The sequence below is a fragment of the Trichomonas vaginalis genome, chromosome III, assembly GCF_026262505.1.
Source record: "Trichomonas vaginalis G3 chromosome III, whole genome shotgun sequence".
NCBI classification, from domain to species: domain Eukaryota; phylum Parabasalia; order Trichomonadida; family Trichomonadidae; genus Trichomonas; species Trichomonas vaginalis.
This window is the reverse complement of record NC_067205.1, coordinates 21,603,735-21,628,178: the sequence shown is the minus strand read 5'-3', so window position 1 is coordinate 21,628,178 and position 24,444 is coordinate 21,603,735. Positions and strand designations below refer to the sequence as shown.

The 24,444-nt window shown below is 30.6% G+C and overlaps 9 protein-coding genes across 9 annotated transcripts, besides 7 other annotated features; 6 read left to right on the top strand and 3 right to left on the bottom strand.

The window, feature by feature from the left end:
• Positions 1-5,238: part of a mobile genetic element that runs on past the window's edge.
• Positions 608-1,465, bottom strand: TVAGG3_0739640 (uncharacterized protein; the record flags this gene model as incomplete). The annotated part of the gene is made up of 1 exon (XM_001320948.1): positions 608-1,465. One exon carries the CDS (start codon positions 1,463-1,465, stop codon positions 608-610), a length of 858 nt encoding a protein of 285 aa, XP_001320983.1.
• TVAGG3_0739630 (uncharacterized protein) lies at positions 1,490-1,753 on the bottom strand (the record flags this gene model as incomplete). The annotated part of the gene is made up of 1 exon (XM_001320949.1): positions 1,490-1,753. One exon carries the CDS (start codon positions 1,751-1,753, stop codon positions 1,490-1,492), a length of 264 nt encoding a protein of 87 aa, XP_001320984.1.
• On the top strand, positions 3,427-3,786 carry TVAGG3_0739620 (uncharacterized protein; the record flags this gene model as incomplete). Its single annotated transcript, XM_051244823.1, has 1 exon — positions 3,427-3,786. One exon carries the CDS (start codon positions 3,427-3,429, stop codon positions 3,784-3,786), a length of 360 nt encoding a protein of 119 aa, XP_051091410.1.
• On the top strand, positions 3,817-4,287 carry TVAGG3_0739610 (repellent protein 1 family; the record flags this gene model as incomplete). The annotated part of the gene is made up of 1 exon (XM_051244822.1): positions 3,817-4,287. One exon carries the CDS (start codon positions 3,817-3,819, stop codon positions 4,285-4,287), a length of 471 nt encoding a protein of 156 aa, XP_051091409.1.
• Positions 5,239-5,335: 97 nt separating the features above from the next.
• TVAGG3_0739590 (uncharacterized protein) lies at positions 5,336-5,557 on the top strand (the record flags this gene model as incomplete). The annotated part of the gene is made up of 1 exon (XM_001290413.1): positions 5,336-5,557. The coding sequence occupies one exon, from the start codon at positions 5,336-5,338 to the stop codon at positions 5,555-5,557; it is 222 nt and encodes a 73-aa protein (XP_001290414.1).
• Positions 5,558-6,694: 1,137 nt separating this feature from the next.
• Positions 6,695-6,922: a mobile genetic element.
• Position 6,923: 1 nt separating this feature from the next.
• Positions 6,924-7,406: a mobile genetic element.
• Positions 7,407-8,981: 1,575 nt separating this feature from the next.
• On the top strand, positions 8,982-10,376 carry TVAGG3_0739560 (spectrin binding; the record flags this gene model as incomplete). Its single annotated transcript, XM_001320952.1, has 1 exon — positions 8,982-10,376. The coding sequence occupies one exon, from the start codon at positions 8,982-8,984 to the stop codon at positions 10,374-10,376; it is 1,395 nt and encodes a 464-aa protein (XP_001320987.1).
• A 439-nt stretch (positions 10,377-10,815) lies between these two features.
• Positions 10,816-11,280, top strand: TVAGG3_0739550 (ankyrin repeat domain-containing protein 39-related family; the record flags this gene model as incomplete). Its single annotated transcript, XM_001320953.1, has 1 exon — positions 10,816-11,280. The coding sequence occupies one exon, from the start codon at positions 10,816-10,818 to the stop codon at positions 11,278-11,280; it is 465 nt and encodes a 154-aa protein (XP_001320988.1).
• Positions 11,281-11,335: 55 nt separating this feature from the next.
• Positions 11,336-12,371, bottom strand: TVAGG3_0739540 (uncharacterized protein; the record flags this gene model as incomplete). The annotated part of the gene is made up of 1 exon (XM_001320954.1): positions 11,655-12,278. The coding sequence occupies one exon, from the start codon at positions 12,276-12,278 to the stop codon at positions 11,655-11,657; it is 624 nt and encodes a 207-aa protein (XP_001320989.1).
• A 2,436-nt stretch (positions 12,372-14,807) lies between these two features.
• Positions 14,808-14,848: a mobile genetic element.
• Positions 14,849-15,152: 304 nt separating this feature from the next.
• Positions 15,153-19,156: a mobile genetic element.
• On the top strand, positions 16,630-17,635 carry TVAGG3_0739520 (ribonuclease H-like family; the record flags this gene model as incomplete). The annotated part of the gene is made up of 1 exon (XM_051244821.1): positions 16,630-17,635. A coding segment is annotated over one exon (1,006 nt), but the record flags the coding sequence as incomplete, so codon positions are not given.
• A 2,370-nt stretch (positions 19,157-21,526) lies between the features above and the next one.
• Positions 21,527-21,612: a mobile genetic element.
• A 42-nt stretch (positions 21,613-21,654) lies between these two features.
• Positions 21,655-22,640: a mobile genetic element.
• Positions 22,641-24,444: the final 1,804 nt, after the last annotated feature.

Here is a 24,444-nt window from a genome sequence, read left to right as displayed (position 1 = left end):
TATTTTTGTCAGCAATGAGGTCATGAATGAGGTCATGAATGAGGTCATGAATGAGGTCATTTATTTTTGTCAGCAATGAGGTCATGAATGAGGTCATTTATTTTTGTCAGCAATGAGGTCATGAATGAGGTCATGAATGAGGTCATTTATTTTTGTCAGCAATGAGGTCATGAATGAGGTCATTTATTTTTGTCAGCAATGAGGTCATGAATGAGGTCATTTATTTTTGTCAGCAATGAGGTCATGAATGAGGTCATTTATTTTTGTCAGCAATGAGGTCATGAATGAGGTCATTTATTTTTGTCAGCAATGAGGTCATGAATGAGGTCATTTATTTTTGTCAGCAATGAGGTCATGAATGAGGTCATTTATTTTTGTCAGCAATGAGGTCATGAATGAGGTCATTTATTTTTGTCAGCAATGAGGTCATGAATGAGGTCATTTATTTTTGTCAGCAATGAGGTCATGAATGAGGTCATTTATTTTTGTCAGCAATGAGGTCATGAATGAGGTCATTTATTTTTGTCAGCAATGAGGTCATGAATGAGGTCATTTATTTTTGTCAGCAATGAGGTCATTCGTGATAAAAATAAAACTAGCGTAGATTTTACAATACTGCGATGGTAGAGTTTAAGAGTTGTGCTTCAATGTAGAGACAGTCCTTATGGTCTGGAGGTAAGAACACTGGTGCTTTATGGTCATGAGTGGAGAACATGTCTATCCAAAACTCACGATTGAAGCCAGTTAATTTATAATATTTAGGGTTAGGAAGTGGTGAAGTTCTTGTATGACCAATGAACTCATTTTCAACTCCCTTACTTAAGTTTGAATATAATATAGCTTGCTTTCTATCCCAAATACCTGGAAATCTAATTTCGGAAAATTCATTTTTCCTTGGAAGCATTGCATCATAATTGAAAACATTCTTGAAATCATCACTTGGTTCAGAGATTTGAAATCTTATACGTAATGGATTTTTTTTCTCTTTACCGACTTCATTGAATGGTGAGAATACAATGAATTGACAGTCATGAGTTCCATCTTCATTTGGTACAAACTCGTAATGAAAAGCTATTAATCTTTCTACAATTCCTTCTTCGTTCAGTTGTGCAAGAAACTCACGTAAAGGCTGTAAAGTTTGTACTTCAATGTTAAACTTCTTTTGAAAATTTTCGTAAAATGTAATTATACAGTCTTCTAACGTTGTACTGTTTTTAAAGTATTTGTATATGTGAATGTTTTGGGCGCTTAAAGACTGTTCGTCATTTTCTATCTCGACTTGAAGTATAAAGTCAACCTTTCTGAAAGCATGTGTTATATACATAGATGTTATGCCAATGTACTTCTCTTCATTTATGTTCACAATCCAGTCTGTTGGAAACTTAAACGTTACTCTGTTCCCCTTTATTTTGACGTCAGGGTTTTCACTACTGAACGCAACAGATAAAGGTATTTGTCTATACATTTAGTTCCGATAAAAATAAACCATTTACTCTTTCTTTGCTTCAGCTTCTTCTCTAGCTTTTGCTTCAGCTTCTTCTCTAGCTTTCTTCGCCAGCAAACGTGGGTTCTTCTGTCTTCCAGCAGCTAATGCAGCAAGTTGTTTTTCACTAAGTTTTCTCTTTGGTCTCTCTGGCTTTTGTTCTTGTTTTTGTTCCTTCAGTTCGGATAAAATTTGCTCACGAATTTCTTTCTTCAATGCTTCAACATCTATGACCCCTTGGGTCTTGTCCGTAGGGCTTGTCTGAGTCATTTGACTGCAGATAAAAAACAAAATTAAAACTTTAACCGATGTAAAATGAGCTTGTCAAAATCAGAGCGAGAGTCTATTATATTAAATGACGCAAGAGGAATACAACATCCTTTCTATTACGTAAGTCAGAGTAAAGATGGTAAAATATACGTAAGAAAAAGAAAGGTTCCATTAGCGAATGCAGAAAGCGACAGTATTAAGGTGCATGGCAAGGGTGAAGTCCACGAAGCCCATATAAAATTAAACTGAGCCACCAAAAGAACAAGAAGAAAAGAAGCCAGATGTACTTTCAATAACGAACCAAGAGCTTATTGCAAAGTTCGTGAATTTCATTGAGAGTCAAAGAAAGCCCGCCAGTGAAAGAAGTTGAGACAAAAGAGAATGTACAGTTCATTGAAAATGTCAAGAAACAACTTCCACCACGAATGCCAAGAAGAAGAGTGAGAATAATGAAGTAAATAGATATTTTTATCTGAAGTAAATACATGCAGAACGAACAGCTAAACGAATTTACTCCAGCAGAGCATATTCATCAGATTCGCTCATATTTCGATATCATAGACAATGCAGTTCAAATTGGTGACACTAATAGAAAATATTCTGACGCAAAGATTCCATCACAACCTGGAACTGCTAAAGATAACACATGGGTAACATTCAATCTCTCACCTCCTGGTGAAAATATGTTGGACCTTTACAATACATTCATTACGTATAAAATGGAAGGTCAATTTATTGTAGATAAAGAAATTGGTTCAGGTTCCAATAAAACAAACCCACCAGGATTTTGGATTGGTTTCGACGCTTTCTATTTTGGATATCAAATCCTTGCAAATGGTCGTATCGTATATTCTCAAGACAACGCAAGAGAAGAAGCATATATAACTGCAAACTCACAAAACTAGAACAAATAAAGAAAGTAGATGTTTTCTCAAAGACTCGACATGAAGATGTATGGAGTCATTCGGGAACATGCAGAACAGGACAAATTGTTAGTGGTCCAATTACAGCAGGAAAATCATTTGATTTTAAGCTTCGTTTAAGAATTCCTGTTAGAAGATTCCTTCCATTAGAAGCTATTCGATTTATTCCAGCTTTTGCAGGAAATATTTAAAGTAAAGTTCAGTAGCGACGCCTTACAATGCAATATATATCTGTAAATGATATCATTGCTTTCAATCCAACTCTTAAGTTGCTTCAGATTCAAATCCACCGACAAATAAATTTGTTCCATGGAATGAACCATTCACTATGATAACGAAGGCAGTAGAAGCTAGTGGAACAGTTACTATTACAACTGTAACCCAGCAACTATTTCGAACAAAGATGGATTTTAATGAATGTTTCATTCATCCAAAGTCATTCTCTTTAGACCCTAACATTTATACAGAACTTGTAGAACATTATACAAACGAGGCTTTATTTTTTATTAAAGTTATGGATTGGATTCCTATGACGGTTCATTCTCAAAGAATACAGATAGTTCAAGTGCAACATTTACAGCAGCTTATACGCCTATTAATGTTAAAAGTATTTGGGCACTATTTAGAAAGAAAGACAACTATTATGTTAATTTTGAGAACCCTAAGTTTAAATATCTTCAGCTTTCCATGGGAGCTTATGGAAATATGCCTGCAGAACCCGAAAAATCATATGGACCTGTATTTTATGAAATGGTTGCGAACGCCTGCAATACAAACAATGATATGATAGGATTTAATGAAGATGTTATGAGGTCATTGGTGGATGATGGTAGTGTGGAACATAAATGGGATAGCTATGACAACACACATTTCTTATGTGGTTTTCCAACAGAAGTGGACTTTTGCTTCCAGCAAGGTCAAACATCTACTGCTCCAATAACATACAAATTGTCTGTTAAAGGACCTATTGAACTAGCAACTGAAAACGTACCAAAGCCACTTATTGGATTTATGAGGGATTGTTGCTTTGCCATTCAGGTGCGTGCTAATGGCATCCCCATAATAAGATTAGATGACTATAACTTAGCTACGGACGACAGTGAGGAATAAAGGATGAACGTTTATTTTTAAAGCTTATAAATGAGTTCTTCATCAAGCTCTCGTGAACCTTCACCATCTGTGAAACAAACTTTACCAAACGATTATGGAGCACCTATTGAATATTTCTTACGAGCTGCACAATGGCAAAGAGCAGTCTCACCAAGGTTAGGTGTTCCACCAGCTCCTGTCAAAAATAGCATTTGGTCAAGTCCTTATATAAGATATGGTCTCCCACTAGGTTTGCTAGCTACAGCAGGAGCAGTTATGATGTTGAAAAGAAATAAAGCAAATGTTGTAAATAATACTGAAGTAGCTGAAGTTAAACAAACTCCAACATCTTCGCCAAAACCAACGTCAAAACCAACGCCTTCACAAGCAAAACCTTCAATGACTCCTGAACCTATGGAAGTACAAACTCCTGTTCAAAAGTCAACTCCTAAACCGACTCCAACATTTAAACCAGAACCTACTCCTCAAATAAATCGTAAAACTCCTGCGTTTCCTTATTGAAAAAATAACGTTATTTTTATTTAATATTAAAATTTTTATTTGATTGAAATGACGACTAAAGTCACTGAAGCAATGAAACAAAAGTTTTTGGTAGAATACATTAAATCAGGAACTATTCCAGAAGGTTTTTACATTCATACTATGAAGGATGGTAGAGTTCAGTTTAGAAAGATAAAGCAACCATTAGATAAAGAAGGTATATTAAGGAAGATTAAACTTCATGAGGACAACATTGCTGAACTTAAGAAGAAATTAGAAGAGTTGGAGAAAGGAAGAGAGTTATAAAGCAATGAATTCAACAAGGTAGAAAAGAGGTTAGAAATCGGGTTAGATATACTCATCTACCCTAAATTTATTTTTGTGCTATGTTTTCATACGTATGAGGGTGGTGATATCATTAATTTTTAAGTTTATTTTTTATTTTATTTTTAAATAAATGACGAAAACTATTGAGATAACAAACTACAACGGTCATGAGTTCAAGAATTTGTTCTTCGTTCCTCGTGAAAATACATTCTATCAGATACGAGGGAGAAAGGGTAAAGTTAGTTTGAGCGTTTATGAAGGAATGAAGAATGGAAAGTTTATACAAGCATACGATACAAACGGTAAACGTGTTTCATTAGCTTTGTCAAAACTTACTAACATTTATTTTGACAGTGACTTTGACTCTGACGATTGGAGCGACAGCAGCGATACTGAAGAATATGAAGTATTGTGTGAAGCACAGCAATGGGAGGAGTTGCAATACTTTTGTAAGTGAGAACGTTTATTTTTTACAGTAGTGAAGTCGTTTGTGAAAACGTTAGTGAAGTGAAGTGGTTGGCGGTTTTATAAATATTTAAGGTTAAGTTGGTGGTGTTGTTTGTGTTGTAAAATATACGTTAACGGTTTTGTAAAGTGTCAAATTCACATATCAAGTGTAAGGAGGCGCGCAGTGCCACAGTACACTTGATATGTATATTAATTTCCGGGTCTAACAATAACAGATATTATTACACTATTTAACACGTATATTAATAGTGATAATGATATCTTCTCTGATGATATGATTCAAGAACGTCAAGAATACGGTTGGGAAGAAATCTCTCATAGAGATGGCAATGTATCAATCTTTGCAGATATCGCCCTTCGTGTTATCTCCGCTTCACCTTCAGAAGCAATATGTGAGAGAACAATAAAAGACCAAAGATTGATACTAAATTTGAAAAGATTACGTTCTCACAAAATTTTATTAGATAGCCGAGAAATTTTAATGGCTACAAAATAAATATCTATATTTATTATTAAAAATTATTTTATATTTTATCTGTTCAATATTTATCTCATATAAAAATTTGAAATACTTAATCAAAATTTCTATGTGTTTGTTTGAAAGAGATCGATAGCAATTCATATATCTTTTGAATTTGCTAATTGTGGTGATGGTACTATTATTATTAATTTTTTATTTTTATTTTTATTTTTTTTTGATAATATACTATTTAGATTTATACATTCATTCAATATTATGAAATAAATATTTCTAAATTGATCTGATTAATTTTTCATTAAAGTTTATATTATCACCAAATAAATTTTCGAACCCTTAGAGTCATAGTTCAATGGTAAAAGTCATAGTATAATCGTAAAGTCCATTGGTTCGAATCAAGGGGATTTTCACACTTTTTTCTTTTTTAAAATTTCAGAGGTTTATTTTTAAGGTTCTCGCTGGCGACCCCCCGTTCGTCGAAAAAAAAATTGATTTTTGCTGGCGACCCCCAATCACCAATTTTTTTTTCGACGAACGTGGGGGTCGCCAGCGAGAACCTTAAAAAAACAGAATCCCAAAAAGGTGACATTTTGGGTGTATCGTCTATCCCAGGGATAGAAAAATGACTTCACCTTGGATCTATAATACACATGTTCATGTAAAATCTTTTTTCCAAAATCCTCAGGAATTAAGGGATTTTTGAATTTTAAGAATTTTTTTCGAATTTTTTCGAAAAAAAAAATATTTTCAGAACAGCCTTAACGGCTAAGATTTAGGAACAATGTTAAGTATCAAAAAGAAAGGAGGTCTGATATAGACAACATATATCGTTGAAGGTTGAAAAAATCTCTAATATTTGAGCCCAAAATTTCAAATTTTAATTTTTTGAAAAAAGAGGCCACCCGTATGTACGTTTATTTGAGAGGAGGAGGATTATATTTTTGAAAGGGTGAAACATTATGAATATGTTAATTATATAATAATATGTATTATTATAAAAAAGAAAAATAAAGCACGTTAAAATTTTTCTTTCTTGATTTTTTACAAAATCTACTTAGAATTATGCAAAATATGACTAAATAATTATAAATTTCAAGTTAAATTTTAATTTTGATAAATAATTTAAATTTCAAAATATCAAGTTCAGTTCGACTAGAGAAAGGGACAGACTAGCCCATTGTCACTTTTTAATTTAGCAAATGAACGCTTATGGAGTGGAGTTTTTGGGTAAATCTGATTTGCTTATAAATGAAATAAAATCAAAAGAAACCATATTGGCATTATATTATGCAAAAATAAATGATCTTACTTAGTACTTTTAAAGTTAATTTCAGAAAAAATTTGACACAATGGTATCCGGCACATACAAGTGGTGTACAACCATATCTTCGACTCGATGAACTTGTCATCGAGTTATATTCCAGTGTTGTTCCTTCATTCCTGATTAAGTTGCAAATTAAAGGTCTGGATTCAGAGAGAAGTGTTAAAGTTATCAAAAAAGTCACAAGAGATTTCGAAGAAATGACACAATTTAAAAAAGTCGAATGCATCAGTATGCTTGAAGCTGTTCAGAAAGGTCTGAAAAATGATACACTTGATCCCAACATTGTTTACTCAACATTAAAAATATTATTGCAAAGAAAACATTTGATTTAATAAACATTTAATTTATTATAATTAATTTTTTATTACAGTATAGTAAAAAATGCTATAAATAAATTATTATATTTTATTAAAATGTGACTTTTAATAGTAAGTGAATAAAATAAATCAGGAATTGGGAAAGAAATAAGGTTAATTAAAAATAATGAAAATTACAAGTTTAAGGTTAATGAAAAGTGACAATGGGCGAGTTTGTCCCCCACTCAGTTCGACTATGTAGATAGTAATTCCTCAATAAAGTGCTAAAACCCTATTAAAATATATGAACATTTTCAACATTTTAATGTTTTTATTTAAAAATTTGATGGAATATGAGCTTCAAACAATTATTATGTAAATAAAAATAATTAAATATATGTATTTATTCGTATTACAACCGTAGTAAGTCGATTCTTCCTTTCTTCTACTGAGTTTTGAATTTGATTTCGAATTGTAAAGAGATTCAAAGGGAAAATACTAGCGGATAAAAACTACCTCCATGAAAGGGTCATAATGGAGTCAAGTTGTATTTTTTGATATTTTTTGCTTTTCGAGCCTAAATAGGTAGCCAAGATAATGCCTAAAAATAAGGTTCTAAATTCTGAAGTTTACATGATCCTCTCGTGTGCACCCTTAAGGTTTACATAAGTTTAACAAAATTTACAAAGTTATAGCAATGAATACGTATAAATACTTAAAATCAAAAAATTGATAAAAATTATTTTTACAAGAGGGAGTACAAGGTTTTTTTGCTAAGCAAAACTGACTGAATCCAGGGAAATCGTATTTGAATGGATATTTGGTTCCAAAATTAAAGGAAATTTCATCCCAAACTTCTTGTTTAACAGATTTAAGCTCTCGAATAAATGGCATTACATAGCTACCTATTGTAAAATTAAGTTTTACGGTTTCATAAATTTGTTTAGAAACAACAACCATTGTTTGCTTTTCGATGTCTAATCCGATTCCTACAGTATCATTATGAGTAAATGTGTTATTCAATGATCCATATCCATAATCATCCAATTCAACCGATCCTTTTGTTAAAAAATTAGATGTATCATAAATATATAAAATATTTCTTTTTGGAGCTAATGCAATCTGATTCCCATTTATACTAAAACCGAATGCAAAAGCATTTGACCCTTGATATGATGTGAATTCATAAGATGGATTCCCTTTATATATTTTATTGAAATAAAAGCCAATACGACTATTGGCTGTTAAATTAACTCTTTCATTCTGATCAACAACAGTGTCTAAATATGTAACTGTATCATTACAATAAGGCAATTGTTAGATTTTGTCACTTTTATAAGATTTTAAACAAAAAATTAAAATGGTTTGGGGAAATAAAAAATATTTGTAAGTTATAGGGCAAAGATTAATATTTGCATCGATCGAAAAGTGACAAAATATTTTTTTGTGTTTCAAGTATTTACAACCATATGAGGAGTATATTAAAACGTATGAACGATTATTCCATATCAAATCGCATGAATTCTTTTATGAATGCATGAATATGATTACAAATGTTTTGATTTCAAAGTATCAAATTCGAATAGAAGAACTTATCATGAGTTTCTTGGTTTCAATCAAATACAACTATAGACATATTGATATATATGTCGAAATCATAAATCAAATCCTTTCTAAGTACTCAATAACAGATATAAAATCACAAAACATATTAAATTATTCAAATTCATTGGAATTAAAATTCTTTGTTAATAACAATATTTATGAACTCACATATTACAATTTTATATATCCAAGAGAAGAAGATGTCAGACATTTCATTATGAATGACAAAATTGATCAATTTAAAGAATATATCTCACAACATTCATTCGAATATATTCCCTTTAAAGTTTTAGGTTTTCCAATACTCTCACCTCTTGAAGCATGCTGTTATTTTGGTTCTGTCAACATTTTCAATTTTATTATTTCTAATTACAAGCAGAAAATCACTCAAGAATGTCTTAAATACTCTTTAATTGGAGGAAACACAGATATTATCAATGAAAGTTTAAAAAATAACACAATTGACAAAGAATGCTTTGTATGTATTGCTGCATCACATAACAATCAATTCCTTGATTATATTTTCGAAAGAAATTTATTTAATCTTGACATTTCAGATTTTGCTGAAATTATTTTTTCACAAAACATAAAAGTTGCATTTCTTATGTTTGAGAAAAATAAAGATTCAATCTTACCATGGTGTGCTGCGTTTCCACAAACACTTGAAATTTTCAAAAATGAAGATTTAGATTTTACTAAAAAATCAATTCGAAATGAAACCATTTTAATTGTTGCAATGATTTACAATAATACAGAAATATGCAAATTCTTAATAGATTCTCTAAAAGACAAAGCATTAGATATAAATGCTCAAGACAATGATAAATTTTCTGCACTTTGTTATGCAGTGAAAAACAATAATAAAGAAATTGCTGAACTTCTTATTTCGCACGGTGCTAAAGTTGATGCAGCAGATGATTATGGGGAAGTGCCACTTAATATTGCAGTGCAAAATAATAATCAAGATTTGATAGAACTCCTTATTTCAAATAAAGCAGATTTGAATGCATGTAATAAAAATAAAATAACTGCTCTTCATGTTGCTGTTGAAAACAATAACATTGAAATTATGAACTTACTTTTCTCGCATGGCGCCAATGTTGATCCAAAAGACGAAAATGGTAAAACACCTCTTCATATTGCGGCTGACAAGAATTTTAAAGAAGCAGCCGAAATTCTCATTTCCCACGGAGCAGCTATTAATATAAGATTTCTTGGCGGAGAAACGCCACTACATGTAGCTGCAAGAAAGAACAGTAAAGAAACGGCAGAAGTTCTTCTTATTCATGGTGCAAAGATTAATAAACAAATTCATGGTCAATATGATCCTCTTTACCAAGCAATTTCCAATAACTGCTATGAAACAGCAGAACTTCTCATTTCACATGGTGCAAACATTAATTCGAAAAACAACATTTCAGGAAAAACTCGTTTACAATATGAATTAGATCTGAATAATTTTGAATCCATTGAATTTCTTCTTTCACATGGTGTAGATATAAATGCTAGAGAACATTTTAATAGAGATACAGCTCTTCATATTGCAGTAAGAAAAAATTCTGAAAAAGCAATAGAACTTCTATTATCACATGGTGCAAAAATTGATTTATAAAAATAATGGTGGAAATACAGCTCTTCATGTTGCTGTTGAATATGATTTGCCTGCAATTGCATCTTTTTTAATTTTACATGGTGCAGATATCAACTCGAAAAATAATAAAAGATACACTCCCCTACATATTGCCATAAGAGATATTAGACTAGATCTTGCGGAGTTACTTATTTCAGAAAATGCAAATGTAAATGAAATAGATAATAAAAATTGTGTTCCACTTCATTATGCGTCATCAAATTTTGATGCAAAATTTGTTGAGTTGCTTCTTTCACATGGAGCTGATATCAATGCAAGAGATAATAACCGAAAAACTGCACTTCATTATGCCATTGAATATTATCATGCAGAAACAGCAAAACTTCTTATCAACCATGGTATTAAAATCAATGCAAAAGACATTGAAAGAAAAACTGCACTTCATTACATATCAGATATGATGGATGACACTCTGGATTTGGTAAGCTTTATCATTGCGCATGGTGGCGATATAAATGCTCAAGATAAAAGTGGAAGTACTCCACTTCATTATGCTGTTAAAAATGAAATGAAAGTTGTAGAATATCTTGTTGAGCATGGTGCAGATGTGGATATTAAAAGAAATGATGGATGCACTCCTCTGCATATTGCTGTAAAGAAAAGAAAATTCACTATTTATAAATATCTTCTTTTGCATGGTGCTCATGTCAATAAAAAGGACCAGAAAGATAAAACTCCTCTATTTTATGCCGCAAAACATTTTAATAGCGACTTGCTTGGTCTTCTTATAGCTCATGGTGCAGACAAAAATAAAAAGGATTGTAACGGTCATACATATTTAGATTACATGTTTGGATATAATATTTCATCTGATGATGATCATGAATCTGATGACTCACTGAATAGTTATGATTCGGACATATAAATTTTATGTTCAAAATTATTTATCAAAAAGAGTAATGTTTATTTAAATTCACAAAATGATGTTTTATAAATATTTTTATCAATAAGTTCAACGCCTTCGATTCCTAAATCTTGGATTCCTAAATGAGATGATTCCTTCAGTATTTGAATGTTTTTTAGAATCAATATTTTTATAAGGACAATAATAATGAGATATAAATGAATCCAATGGTTCAATTGAATCAAATGTAATTGAAGGATCATCATTTACAGATCCATTGACATCATTATTATTAAAGTAACAATTATCGATATTTGGTTTATGCCAAAATAAATAGTTTCCTTTATTTCCTATGAATGAACAACTTGAATATATTTTTGAACCATAACAATTAATTATTCCTTTAAAAAATTACATTTTATAATGTTAAAATTACCAGTATTTCCTATTCCACCATAAAAACCTGTAGATGATGTATTCGATGCTGTTGTGAAATTAATAATTCCAGTTTCTTTTGGAGAATGAATTAAGTAACCAGCATATGCAGGAAATTCATGATAAGATGAATTTATATTACTTACTTTGATATCTCCTCTCAAATGATAAAGAGAAGCAATGTTTCCTCTACATTGCGAAACTGAGCATTCAAATGCGTAGTTTTTGTTGTTACTATTAACAACTGTTTCAATGTAATATGCACCACCCCATTCACTAGTTACTGAATTATAACAACAAATTTGAACTAAAACAGATTCAGATTCCTTGATGTAGAATGACCCACCACTTTTTGTGGAGCCGTTATTGTAAAATGTGCATGTTTCGAGTAATACTTTGCTGCTGGAATTAAGGTAAATTGCTGTTTTTTGATAATGGAAAGAAAACACTGCATCATGAATGTAATAGTTACCATTTCCCGATATAGTTTCGTTCTCTGTTTTATTGATAGACTCAACTGTATAATAATCAGAAAAACTTTGTTGTATTCCATTAATAATTTGCAAATCTATAATACATGACATTCACCTTAAACTCCAACAAATTTAAACTACCATGAACTACAATATTTGTGGAATTAATTAAAACAAAATATTATAAGAATGAAATGGGAAAACAAGTCTCAATTTTGAGGAGTAGATGGCCACAAAATATAATCAAAACTCTTTGAAATATTGAAGGACTTTGAAATTTAAGTTCACAAAGTTCACTCTTAAATTTGCTTTTGAATACTTTTATCGAGAACATAATTTGAAGAGAAGCATCCTAAACTTTTAAATCCGATAATTAGTACAAAATTCGTATGATGTCACTTTTTGTAATAATCAAATATCGAATTAATATGATCTCTTCGATGAGGAAATTACAGTTCACGTATTATAAACTTTCTTACCCCAATAAATCAGCCCCAAACATACTTAATTCTAGGTATGACAATGTACTCTTTTCTATGATAACCAAATCAATTTGGTTATCATCATAAAGTCCCTAAAACAAGAATAAAAATCGATAGAAATGGAATCATAAATCAACTCTAACAAAATGAAATTGGAATACTCATACATATATCCCCTTTTATTGCATATTTTAAATTCAAACAAATTTCTCGTATTATTCTCAAAAATATTTGCACATCGTTATTATTTCTCTTAGACAAAAGGTGATTTTTCATGTTAATTTTATCGAAAAAATTTAACTTGCAAAATAATCCACTCATTTCCTCTAAACTTAGACTTAAAACGTTAATAATAAGCATGCTTTAATATAAAAGTTAATTTTGTACTACTTTAAATACATCTTTATCTTTTAATTAGAAAAAATTTATCAATTTTATTATCCAGATGAAAAAAAGAAACGACTTATGATATTTCATCTAATCTAAAATCTTTTATTGATTGTTTAAAACTTAGCACTTTGTAAATGTATTTTTTGTTCAAATCTGCTAAATAACTATGAAATTCCAGCTATTTTTCAATACCAATGATTTTTAAGCATTCACTAACTGTGAAAGTGTATGGTAAATGTTTAATATTGAACACATATATTCAGATCATCATGATTCATTAATATCCATGAAGGAAAAGTGATAATATATGAATTGTAATTATGTTGCTGTGAAGACAAACGTCTCATAAATTGTTTATACAGAGTTCTTTCCTTATGATTCAATATTCTTTTCTATTTTTGTAAATTATTAGGGAATTTCCTAAATCTATTTTGTATAATACATTTATCCATGACATACTGGGCACAAAAGTGATAAAATCCATATAATAATGGAGCTGCAAAAAAGAGCTTCAATCATTCAATAATTTACATCCATCGTGCCATGTATAATTTTCCTTATGAAGCGACTTTCCTTTTTCAGATCTAATTTGAGTAAAAATCTCCGAAAGAACTCGCTATTTTTGCGCGTAAAGGAAAAGTCAGAGTTATTTAATAGCATTTTGCTACTTTAAAGTTATATCTATATACACACAAAATGATGTTTTATAAATGTTTTCAGTAATATGTTCAACGTCTTATATGTCTAGCTCTTGAATTCTTAAATGATCTGATTCCTTCTGTATTCGATTGTTTTTGAGGATTTTTTGCAGCAATACAATAATATGTTGAATAATGAGATATAAATGAATCTAATGAATCAATTGAAATAAATGTATTTGTATTATCACTTTTTGTAGTTTGACTGACATCATTATTATTAAAGTAACAATTATCAATAGTTGGTTTATATGAAAATAAATATTTTCCTTTATTTCCTATGAATGAACAACTTGAATATGTAGTTGAAATAGAACAATCAATTATTGCACCATCTCCTGTATATTCATTGTTTAAATAATTACATTTTGTAATATTAAATTTACCAGAATTTCTAATTCCGCTTAGTTCTGAAGAAGATGTATTTGATGCTGTTGTGAAATTAATAATTCCTGTTCCTGTTAGTTGTTGAATTGAATATGCAGCATTTTGAGTAATTTCATGATAAGATGTATTTATGTTACTTACTTTGATATCTCCTCTCAAATGATAAAGAGAAGCACTGATTCCACTGCATTGTGAAACTGAACATCCATATGAAAAACTTATGCCGTTACCATTTTGAGCTGAATTAATGCAATATCCACATCCAGAATAACCCCTTGAATTAACTGATGAGAGTAATATACAAATATGAACTAAAACACAGTCAGAGTTTAAGATATAGAATGATCCGCTATTTTTTATGGAGCTATTATTGTAAAATGTGCATGTTTCTAGTAATACTTTGCTGTTGGGATCAAGATAAATTGCTGTTTTTTGATAATGGAAAGAAAATATTGCATCATGAATGTAATAATTGCAATTACTTTCTGATATAGTTTCGTTCTCACTTTTATCTTTAGACTCAATTGTGTTGTAATATTCTGAAAAACTCTGTTGTATCCCCATTATCATTTGATAAAGGCAAGTTCTTGAATTTCCGAAATTCAAAACAACCGTTTGATTACAGAAATTTTTAACCATTAAAGTCATTTCAAGAGCCTTGTACCGATAAACTAGCCTTGTACTGTTCCATATTAAGTTCTGTCAAAATGTAAGCTATTCAATTCTATCGTCGGGGAAAGTATCACAAATCTATCAATTTTTTTGTAAAAGTATACAAAAACATATGGTGTTCAATTAGTTTATAATAATATAAATATTAAGATTATCCAAAATAAGAAAAACTAGGTTTGAGAACACTTTTGAGATGATAATCAAAATATTTTGATTGAAAAATAATATATTATTTATCAGATATAGAATGGATTTTTTCAAATTTAAAAATTCTGAAAAATAAACAGTTTTGTAAAGTAAAAAAAATGAACGAAAACTCGAGACCTCGTATTCCAAATGAATGGGTAAGATATATGTATGGCATTCCAAACGGGAACCGCGGTTGGTTACCATGGATTTCCGTCACCGGTCACATTTTAAAGATTTTTTAAGCCTTATAAAAATATGCTTTGTAAATCATTTTTTGTAAATCGGCAAAAATTTGGTAATTTTCTTCAACTAATAAATCTGCGAATAGCATTTATAATACAAGAACAATCTTTTAAAATGCGTTTGATTCATTTTTGTATAATTTCATATAGGCACATATATTCTTCCGGGACTTTCCGTGATTTTACCGTAAAATCATTAGTTTACACCAATTTTTCCGTATTTTGAATAGTTTACTGCACTTTTTCCGTAAAATTGAGTTACGGGAATCCGCAAAATTTCCGGACCTCATTTTTCATAGAATATAATAATAATATTTGATAAAAAGATATATTATTTATATTTTTGATTTTTGAATTACGGAAAAAGTGAATTGATAACTTGATTTTTTTATATGGTTAATTTTTCAAATGATATTATGAAGATCTAAAATATTAAAAGTAAAAAATTGAATTACGGAAAAAGTGAGGTCAAAAGTGAAATAAATTTGCAGAACAATTCTCATTGAAATAAGCTTTATTTTTCATTATTAATAACAATGCAAAAAAATATTTATCACGGGTTCAAAATTTAAAATTAATTATTTTAATAATTTACATCTTATTCTTTATTTTATATTTAACCCGTGAAAATATCATTTAAAAATTGAATATATTCAAAAAGCTTTATTTTTATTATGACTGCATGGGATCCTCATGTATATGATGAGTGGATTCCATTTAAGAAGACGAAATATCCACCAACTCCTGAAACATTGGAAACAAAGTGTGGAAAAAAATTTTCACTACGATCGGCTATTATGAGAATGAGCCTAATCAATCAGACAAAGGAAGGCTCTTTACATACTGTGCCGAATGTAGTGAAACATTAGTTCAAGGGCAGTTCGTGCGATGCATTAAAAAAAGCAGGAAAAATGATTTTAAAGATCATAAGTGCAAATTTTTACTCCCAATGCCCAACTACGTTCCTGCTGAGCACCAAGTTGAGAATACTCAGCAAGCAGTTGGCTCTGGTAATGATCCTTCGTTAGAAGAGATCATTGCCAGGCTTATTGCGAGCCTAGATATAAGCCTTTATGCCACAATGAAGCCAGCATTTAAAAGCTTCCTAGAGAGCTTCGCCAAATGGCTTAAAAATAAAGTCAATCGCGAACAGGGCATCAACTTTACAATCCCAGACATTGAGTTCACACGGCGCGGTGTCAGAGAGGCATTGATTACTTTAGGCAAAACAGACTCCTCTCGGGGCCTAAAGTTCTGCGAGGAATTCCGCATCTTCTCAATTTCCCTGGACTGCGGAACACACGGCAGCCGTCATGGTCTATTCTCTTGTGTGTGCAATCCAGGCAAAACAGATCGCCACCAATTCTTCGACACAACAATTTCGACTAATTGGACATACGAGGACTACCATACGTGGTTTGATTCTCTTAAGGTTAATAAAAACCACGTAGCTGGAGTAGTCGGAGATGGTTTGCCAGCCCAGGTTAAAGGACTCTGCCACTGGAGGCCAGAAGGAGCCCTTTTCCCTGGCTTACAAACCGTGTACATTCGTTGCCTTAACCACGTCTTGAACAATGCTATTGTCCACGCACGTAAGCAATGTCCATTGTTGAATGAACTGATGAATAGAGTTCACCAGATTATCATTATCTTTAAGAATCACGATATGAGAGCGAGATACAAGATCAGGGTTCCATCAATCCCGGAAACTCGCTGGCTCTACATATATGATACTCTGTTTTTCATCTTTGATAATCTGGAAACAATTAATACTGCTTTAAGAAGTGGAGATCTTCCACTATCCCTTTCCAGAGCTACACGTGAACAGTTACAATGGACACGTGATGGAATTCCTCCACTCTTTAAAGATGCTTTAATGATATTCAAGCCATTAAAGCAACTTCAATTATGGCTGGAATCCAACAAGTCCATGGGTGCTTATGCATTCCTGATGATACAACAGTGCCAAGGGATGTTGGATGAAATGGCAGGAAGATTAACGCCAGATGGTGAAGAGATTCTCCGATCAATCACTACAATATTCAAAAATGATATGAAAGAATATGGTAGAATTGATTTGCTTCGGTTTGCTTTCGGCTTTACACCGTTAGCAAGGAAGATCATCAGAGACAAGAAGGGTTTTGGAGGAAAGACAAGCTATCCACCTATAATGCAGTTGAAAGATGTGCAAGTCCCAACGATTCCTTCCCTGAGGATCATCAATCGCGAGATCACATTTGAGAAACTCGGCGAAATCCTTGAAGAAGAACGAACAGAACGTGTTGACGAGGTAGCCGAGCATGATGAAGAGATCCAGCAAGCAGAAGAGGAACAAATGCTTAACGACGATCATGCAGCCGAAACAAATGCCGATGGTTCGAGGAATTCCTTGGTCTGGGATGTTGTAGATGAAGAGATAAAAGATCTATACACATTCATGATAACAATCCTCAGACAAAGAGCAATTGCCGAATCAACAGTTGATCCAACGATCAATAAAGACGATAGAGCCAAGGAATTGAGTGATGCTTACGATTTCTTCATAGAGCAAGATGATTCCCATCTTATAAATGGTCATCATCTTGCTCAAAATGATGGCAAGTTTTGGTACATGAATGGCATAAAGCAACTAAAAGCAATAAGACCAATTGGAAAAAGGATGATGTCACTTTCGTGCAGTGAAGCAGATGTAGAACGTGTAATATCTGAATTGCGAAAGACAAGAAATTCAATGAACGAATCATGCAAAGAAGAATATGTAGCATGCCGCTTCTTCATCAAGTTGAATGATGATCAATTTGATATTTGATTTTGTTTTTTAATAAAATTTATTAAATAATTTGTTTTAAAAAGTATTATTTTTATTCGTAAAGATATTAGACAGAAGGTGGCCAGCCTAATGTCTATCAATCTTTAATATTAGTAGTAATTTCCCGCATTTCTGAATGATGATTGATTAGCTTTGTTGTTATTGATGTAAAACTGGATAAGTATTAAATAATTATATTAATCTTGGCCAGGGGACTGCTGATGGCCAGTCAGCAGCGGCCACTATGAATCATTATAATTATTTAATACCTAAATTGAGGTAAAAAGCAATAAGACTTGCCGAGCCTCATGCCCCTACCTCATATAAATAGAATCACACTTTAGTGAATCAACATCTATAAGAATGAAGTGTTTTGAAGCTGAAATAATATTGAATAGAAATTAATTTTTTCTGAAATTTTGAATGAAATTATGGGAAATAAAAAAATTACTAAATATTGTATTCATACAAATATATTATTTTAAAGGAAAAATAGATGCTGATAGAAACGATGAAAATTTTTGAAAACTTTACAATTAATTTATGTTCGTTAACCACAGAGCTTGCAATCCAAAGCTCACGTTAGACAACAAGAGTCATGAAGTCTCATACTAAGGGATATCCAACATATATTTTAATAATCTAATGTTTGTGACAAATATTCAACATAAAATTAAGTTTTCGTTTCGTTACAAGGCATTCATACTTTGGAGAAATATTTAATGTACAGAAAAGTTAATATTAAACAATACATGCTAAAGAATTAATAAATAAGATAATAAAATAAATTTATACGTAATTACTTTCATTTAATATGCTTTATGCTGTATAATATTGATTAAGAGGCATTAAAAGGTTCCATAGTCTGCTTTTATAGGCAAGATTTTTGATAAAAATTTTAAATTTTGAAAAATGATGAGAAAAGGAAAAAAAGGTAAATGAGAGCAAGAGGAGGGAAAAAAAGAAAAAGAAAAGAAAGGGAAGGGAAAAATAAAAGAAAGAAGGACATATAAAAATTTAGATGCGCATTCTTAATGCCGAGGCGGCTTGCCGCCGAGGCGCGATTTTTTTAGGCCTCTACGGTAACCCGGCAATGTTTTTTAAATCTTGTACAGCCCTAGATATATGTATGAAAAACTTGAAAGTGGTGAGTATGGATGTCAATTTGGAAGAAAAGTGAGAAAATTCCTAAAATGCTAAAAATGAATTTTCCAAACGTATTTTTTATCTCATTTTTTTGATTTTGAAAAAAATTTGGAGAGAAGATCTCTTCGTTTTTGAATTTTATCACGATGGTTTTAAAGTATATTAGACACATGTATTGGTATTACTATTTTTGTATATTTTGAGAGAAAATCCCTAAAAAGTGAGAAAATCTAAGACGGTTTGAGAAAATATATAAACTATTGAAAATTTGAATTAAACTTCTAATTTGGAAAAAAGAAATTTGGAAAGAAGAAAATTCAAAAATCGAGATTTAGACTCAGCATCAAATGGAGAACAAAATGTTTCTTCATATGAAGGAAAAAAATTTTCTTGTGAAGAAATAGAGTTTTTAAAATTTTATTGTATGTAATGAAATAAACAAATATTAAAATTATTTTTTGATAACAAGAAAATTCCCAATAGAAAATATTTGAGAGAAAGAAAAAAAGAAAATTGAAAAATATTACTCTCCTTTATATTTCATTCATGAGATTTTAAATTTATTCTCATAAAATTGACAATTTTATACGTTTAGATGAAAATAAGTGATTTTGGTTAAAATAGAAATTATTATTTGCTTACAGCTATCAAATAGATTTTTGCTATTTTGATTAAAATTTGTTAATCAAATTAATAAATTTTTTCTAAATATCTTAAATATCTGGATCACTCACATATACAATGAATTGAACGATAAAAATAATACAAACTCAACTAAGTTTCCTGTCTTTCAACTAAAAAAAATTATGCAAATTAAATTAAATTGTTTATTCAAATATAAAACAAAGATGAAGTAATTACAGTTATCATAAACTTTATGAATAACTCTGTAATTGGTTCAGATTTTCGTAAAAATATTTTTATTAATATCGATAAGAATACGTTTACCTACTATCACAACATATCGATAAACAAGAGTAGAGTGATTTTTATCATCGAAACTTTTTAAAAGCTGTAAGCTGGAAGGAAAAATCTTGTTTTTTCTGAGTTAGTTGTAGAGCTATTGATGCACGAGTTATCATTGTGATGCAGAAGGATATCAATGTACTCACTGAAGGATATGAATTGAATTGAATTTCATTGCATTTCAATTTGATCAAAATTTGTTGAAATGATATGAATGTGTCAACATCTGTATCACTCTCTTTCACTCCTTCCTTATTCTTTCGAGAACGAAGCTAGCTCTGCTTTCGCTGAGCGAATTGACACTTTTGATGCCCTAAACGTACATATTCTCAAATTTATCGAAAAAATTAATACCACCTAAACTAGTATATTCTTATTTTAAATATGATATTATCCTTAGAAATCACACTAGAATATATTTAAATCAACTTTTAAAAAAGTTCGAATCCTGCGCGTCTCACTTTTTAAATTTTCCAAAAGGAAAATTATATTCTCCTAAAATGAAAACAATTTTCCGAATTGACATCCTTATGGTGAGTTAACATACGCAACAGTTTTGAAAAAAGTTCCATATTCTTATCAAAATGTTACAATTTTCAAACAAATTTCAAGAAATACTCTCAAAAAAGCATTCAAAGAAATCTGTGGTACACCAAAAATTAAAAGTGGTCCTCCACAAGAGGAATTAACTCCAGAGTCTCATCACACTTTTCAATGCTCGATTTTTAAAAACTGTTTAAAAATGGAGCTTATATTGAAATAGTGTAGAGACTAAAAATTACCACAGACTATTTCAGAGGATTGAGTTGCCACTCAATCCTCTGAAAAGTCTGAGGTAATTTGCAAAATTAATTTTGAAGGTTCAGAATTCTTATGAAAATTACAAATGTGGGGTTCAAAAATTGTATTGGACTCTCAATATGAATCCAAAACAATTTCAAATCAGTTACAATGCAGTTATTAAGGCAGCAAAATTTCTGGGAATTTACAAAGAAAAAGATAAAAGTAATCCAAAAGCATATTATGTGGATTATGAAGCAATTCTTCCAAATCCAATCTGGCATGTGGATATTCATTTTTTGAAAGAACCAGAAACTTTACCGGTTTATGGAATAATTGATGACAAAAGTCGTTATTTGTTAGCATTGAAATTGCTTCGTAACAAAAGTTCAACAGAAACTTCAAAAGTGGCAATTGCAACAGTTCAAAAATATGGAGCACCTTTCTGTTTCTGGTCAGATAACGGAAAAGAAAATGAGGGAGAGTTCACAAAATTTTTGAGTACTTATGACATTCAAATCAGAAAATCAGCTCCATACATGCCACGTCAAAATGGCAAAATTGAACGCCTCTGGCCATCACTGAACAAGTTTTCTCGTTTTAAGGAGGGAATTGTTCCTTATGATGCATACATTATAAATATATACATCATAAGGAACAATTCCCTCTAGATAGCTGGGAAACCCTAAATTAACTATTAATCTTTGAGATATTTTTTTATTGAGGTCTCGTAAACGAAAAAGGGGATTTGACTCCGTCAAATCCCCGCTCGCAAAAAGTGGACTTTACATGTCAAATTTTATATGCATGTAATGTCCACTTTTATGAGTTTTAGGAAGGAATTGGAAGCCATGAGTTACTGACATTTCATCAGTATCTCATAGCCTCCAATTCCTTCTTAAAATGGGAGAAACTTTGTCCGAATAGTTTAACATTCGGACAAAGTTTCTCCCATTTTAAGAAGGAATTGGAGGGTAAGAGATATACCATATGAATGTATATCTCTTACCCTCCAATTCCTTCTAGAAAGTGTCCAAACTTTGGGTTAATTGCAAACTATTAACCCAAAGTTTGGACACTTTCAAGTGGAGATGGAAGGCTTTGGGGTATATATTAATACAATATACCTCAAAGCCTTCCATCTCCACTACAAATGGGAGAAACTTTGTCCGAATAGTTTAACATTCGGACAAAGTTTCTCCCATCTTTCAATGTAATTGCTACCTGTGAGGTACTGACTTGAAGTCAGTGCTTCACAGGTAGCAATATCCAAAAATTTAAAAACATTTTATCAGTTCGTTAAAGAACTAGAGCCTCCTAGGTACTGAACCAGAATCAGTGCCTAGGGGACTCTAGTGATCTATATAAATCTGAGAAACTTTGAGGAAATTGTTCGACATTTCCTCAAAGTTTCTCAGCAATTTAGCGAGGAATGTTCGTTATCGTGTAGATATTTATAATATATACATGATAACAAACATTCCCCGCTAAAAGATGTAAAATCTTATAAGAAATAATTGCAAAAGAATAACAAATTGCAACAAATTTTATATGAAACTGAACCTTATGAGGTAGTGATTCAAGATCACCGCCTCATAAGATTCAGTTTCAATCTCAAGTATCTCAAAAGTAAGGCTCTATTTTTGCCATGTAAAGTGTCACTTTACTGTCAAACCGTTTTTATCGTTTTCGTTTACAACAGAATCAATATTAGTTAATTGATTATCACTCTTAGCTTGTGCAGTTAATATGTGATCACCATAATCTAAATCGGAAATATAAATCGATACATCTGAATCAAATGTTCTAGCAATTGGATTAGTATTTTTTGTTCTTTTTAATTCTGAATCAATATAAAATTTTATCTCCACAGAATTACCTGGAGGATTATATACAGTATAATAAACAACCCAAACATTGTTTTTATCTGGAATCGTTTTCTTAGTTGGTTCTGTAAGTTCAATTCTAAATTCATCACCTGCAAGTAAATTTTTCTTATCATTTTCATATTTGTAATTATATTTTAATTTGATTTTTTTTTCATTTCTTTCAGAAAAATTATCTTTTGAATTTTCAAAATATTCATCCATATTACGAGTATTATTGTGAAATATCGATTTAGATTCACTTAATAATGTAATATTAGACATTTTCGTTTACGTAATTCGTTCATTTTTCTTGAGTTCGGAAATTTTGTTGTCAAAAAGATAAAACATATCATTGATATGTAGTGACATACATTTGTATTGTAAAGTTTATGTAGATTTAACAAGATTAATATGATTTCGTCAAAATTATTAAGTAAAAATTTTAAAATTTTAGTTTCTGGCGTTTGATATTCGTTCAATATCGTTAATTTATTAGTATTGTTCGTCAGAAATTATTGTCATACTGATGAAATTTGATTTCATTCCTTCAAATTAATGAAGGTCTCCATCAAAGTTTCCGTAAAAAAACTTCATTCTGTCAAATTAAGTCTTCCAATAACAAATTATTATATATATAAGAAAGTTTGATGAATTATTATTTCTTAGGAACTCAACAATTCCTCTGTATACATTTCATTTAGTACTGTCCAAGGGTAATACTTGCTTGATTCCTCAATAAAGCAATATATTTCACTCCATGATGCATCGTTGGATATCCCCATATCTTCCAAATAGACAAGTTATATAGTTGTTATTTTATATTTTATTGTATTTATACTATTGATATTCACGCACTTGAATCAAAGCATACATAAATTGTACTTATTGATCAAAAAAATATTTAATTATATTTAAAATGATTTAGTATTTATTAAAAATCAAATTATTGGAGTAGTCATAGCATCTAATTCATATTTTTCTTTCTCCTTGTTTGCCTTTAAATCTGGGAACAGAACTATTCCATAAATAATGAAGAGAATATCGAAGATTACGAAAACAATAAGCCAAATTTTGCTTCGACTATAAATATAAATTATTTGTGTTATTTCAGAACAAATTGAATATAATATTTGAGAGAAGAAAATTAAATTATCTGAAAATTGACAAATCAATGATAATCCTACACTGTTAAGACCTAAGAATAGACTTATAGTGTTACCACTTGCTACTCCATAGCTAAACATGTTTCGTTTGCCCGTGAAAGCTAAAATTGAACAAATTATCAGGAAAATCAAGGAAAAGGCGGATGAAATTATCCAATGTATTCTTAATCCAAAGAAATAAATTGAAAAAGCAATAGAAATGAGAATAATACTAATAATTATTTGAAGAATATTATTAACTTGGATTATTTTGTAAGAAGATATGTGTTCTGGGGTTGCATTTGATATGACTATCTCAACAATGATTATTAATGGAGCTAAAATTAAGAGAATTGAATGAAAAATGTATTTTTTCTCTTTAGAAGCGTTTGATCTTGCTGTTATTTCAGGAGTTATGTTCGGAATAAACCAAATAAGTATACTTTGGATCAAAGAAATGGATGCAAAAACGTATAAAAAAATTTTCCTGTGAGATGTGTATAATG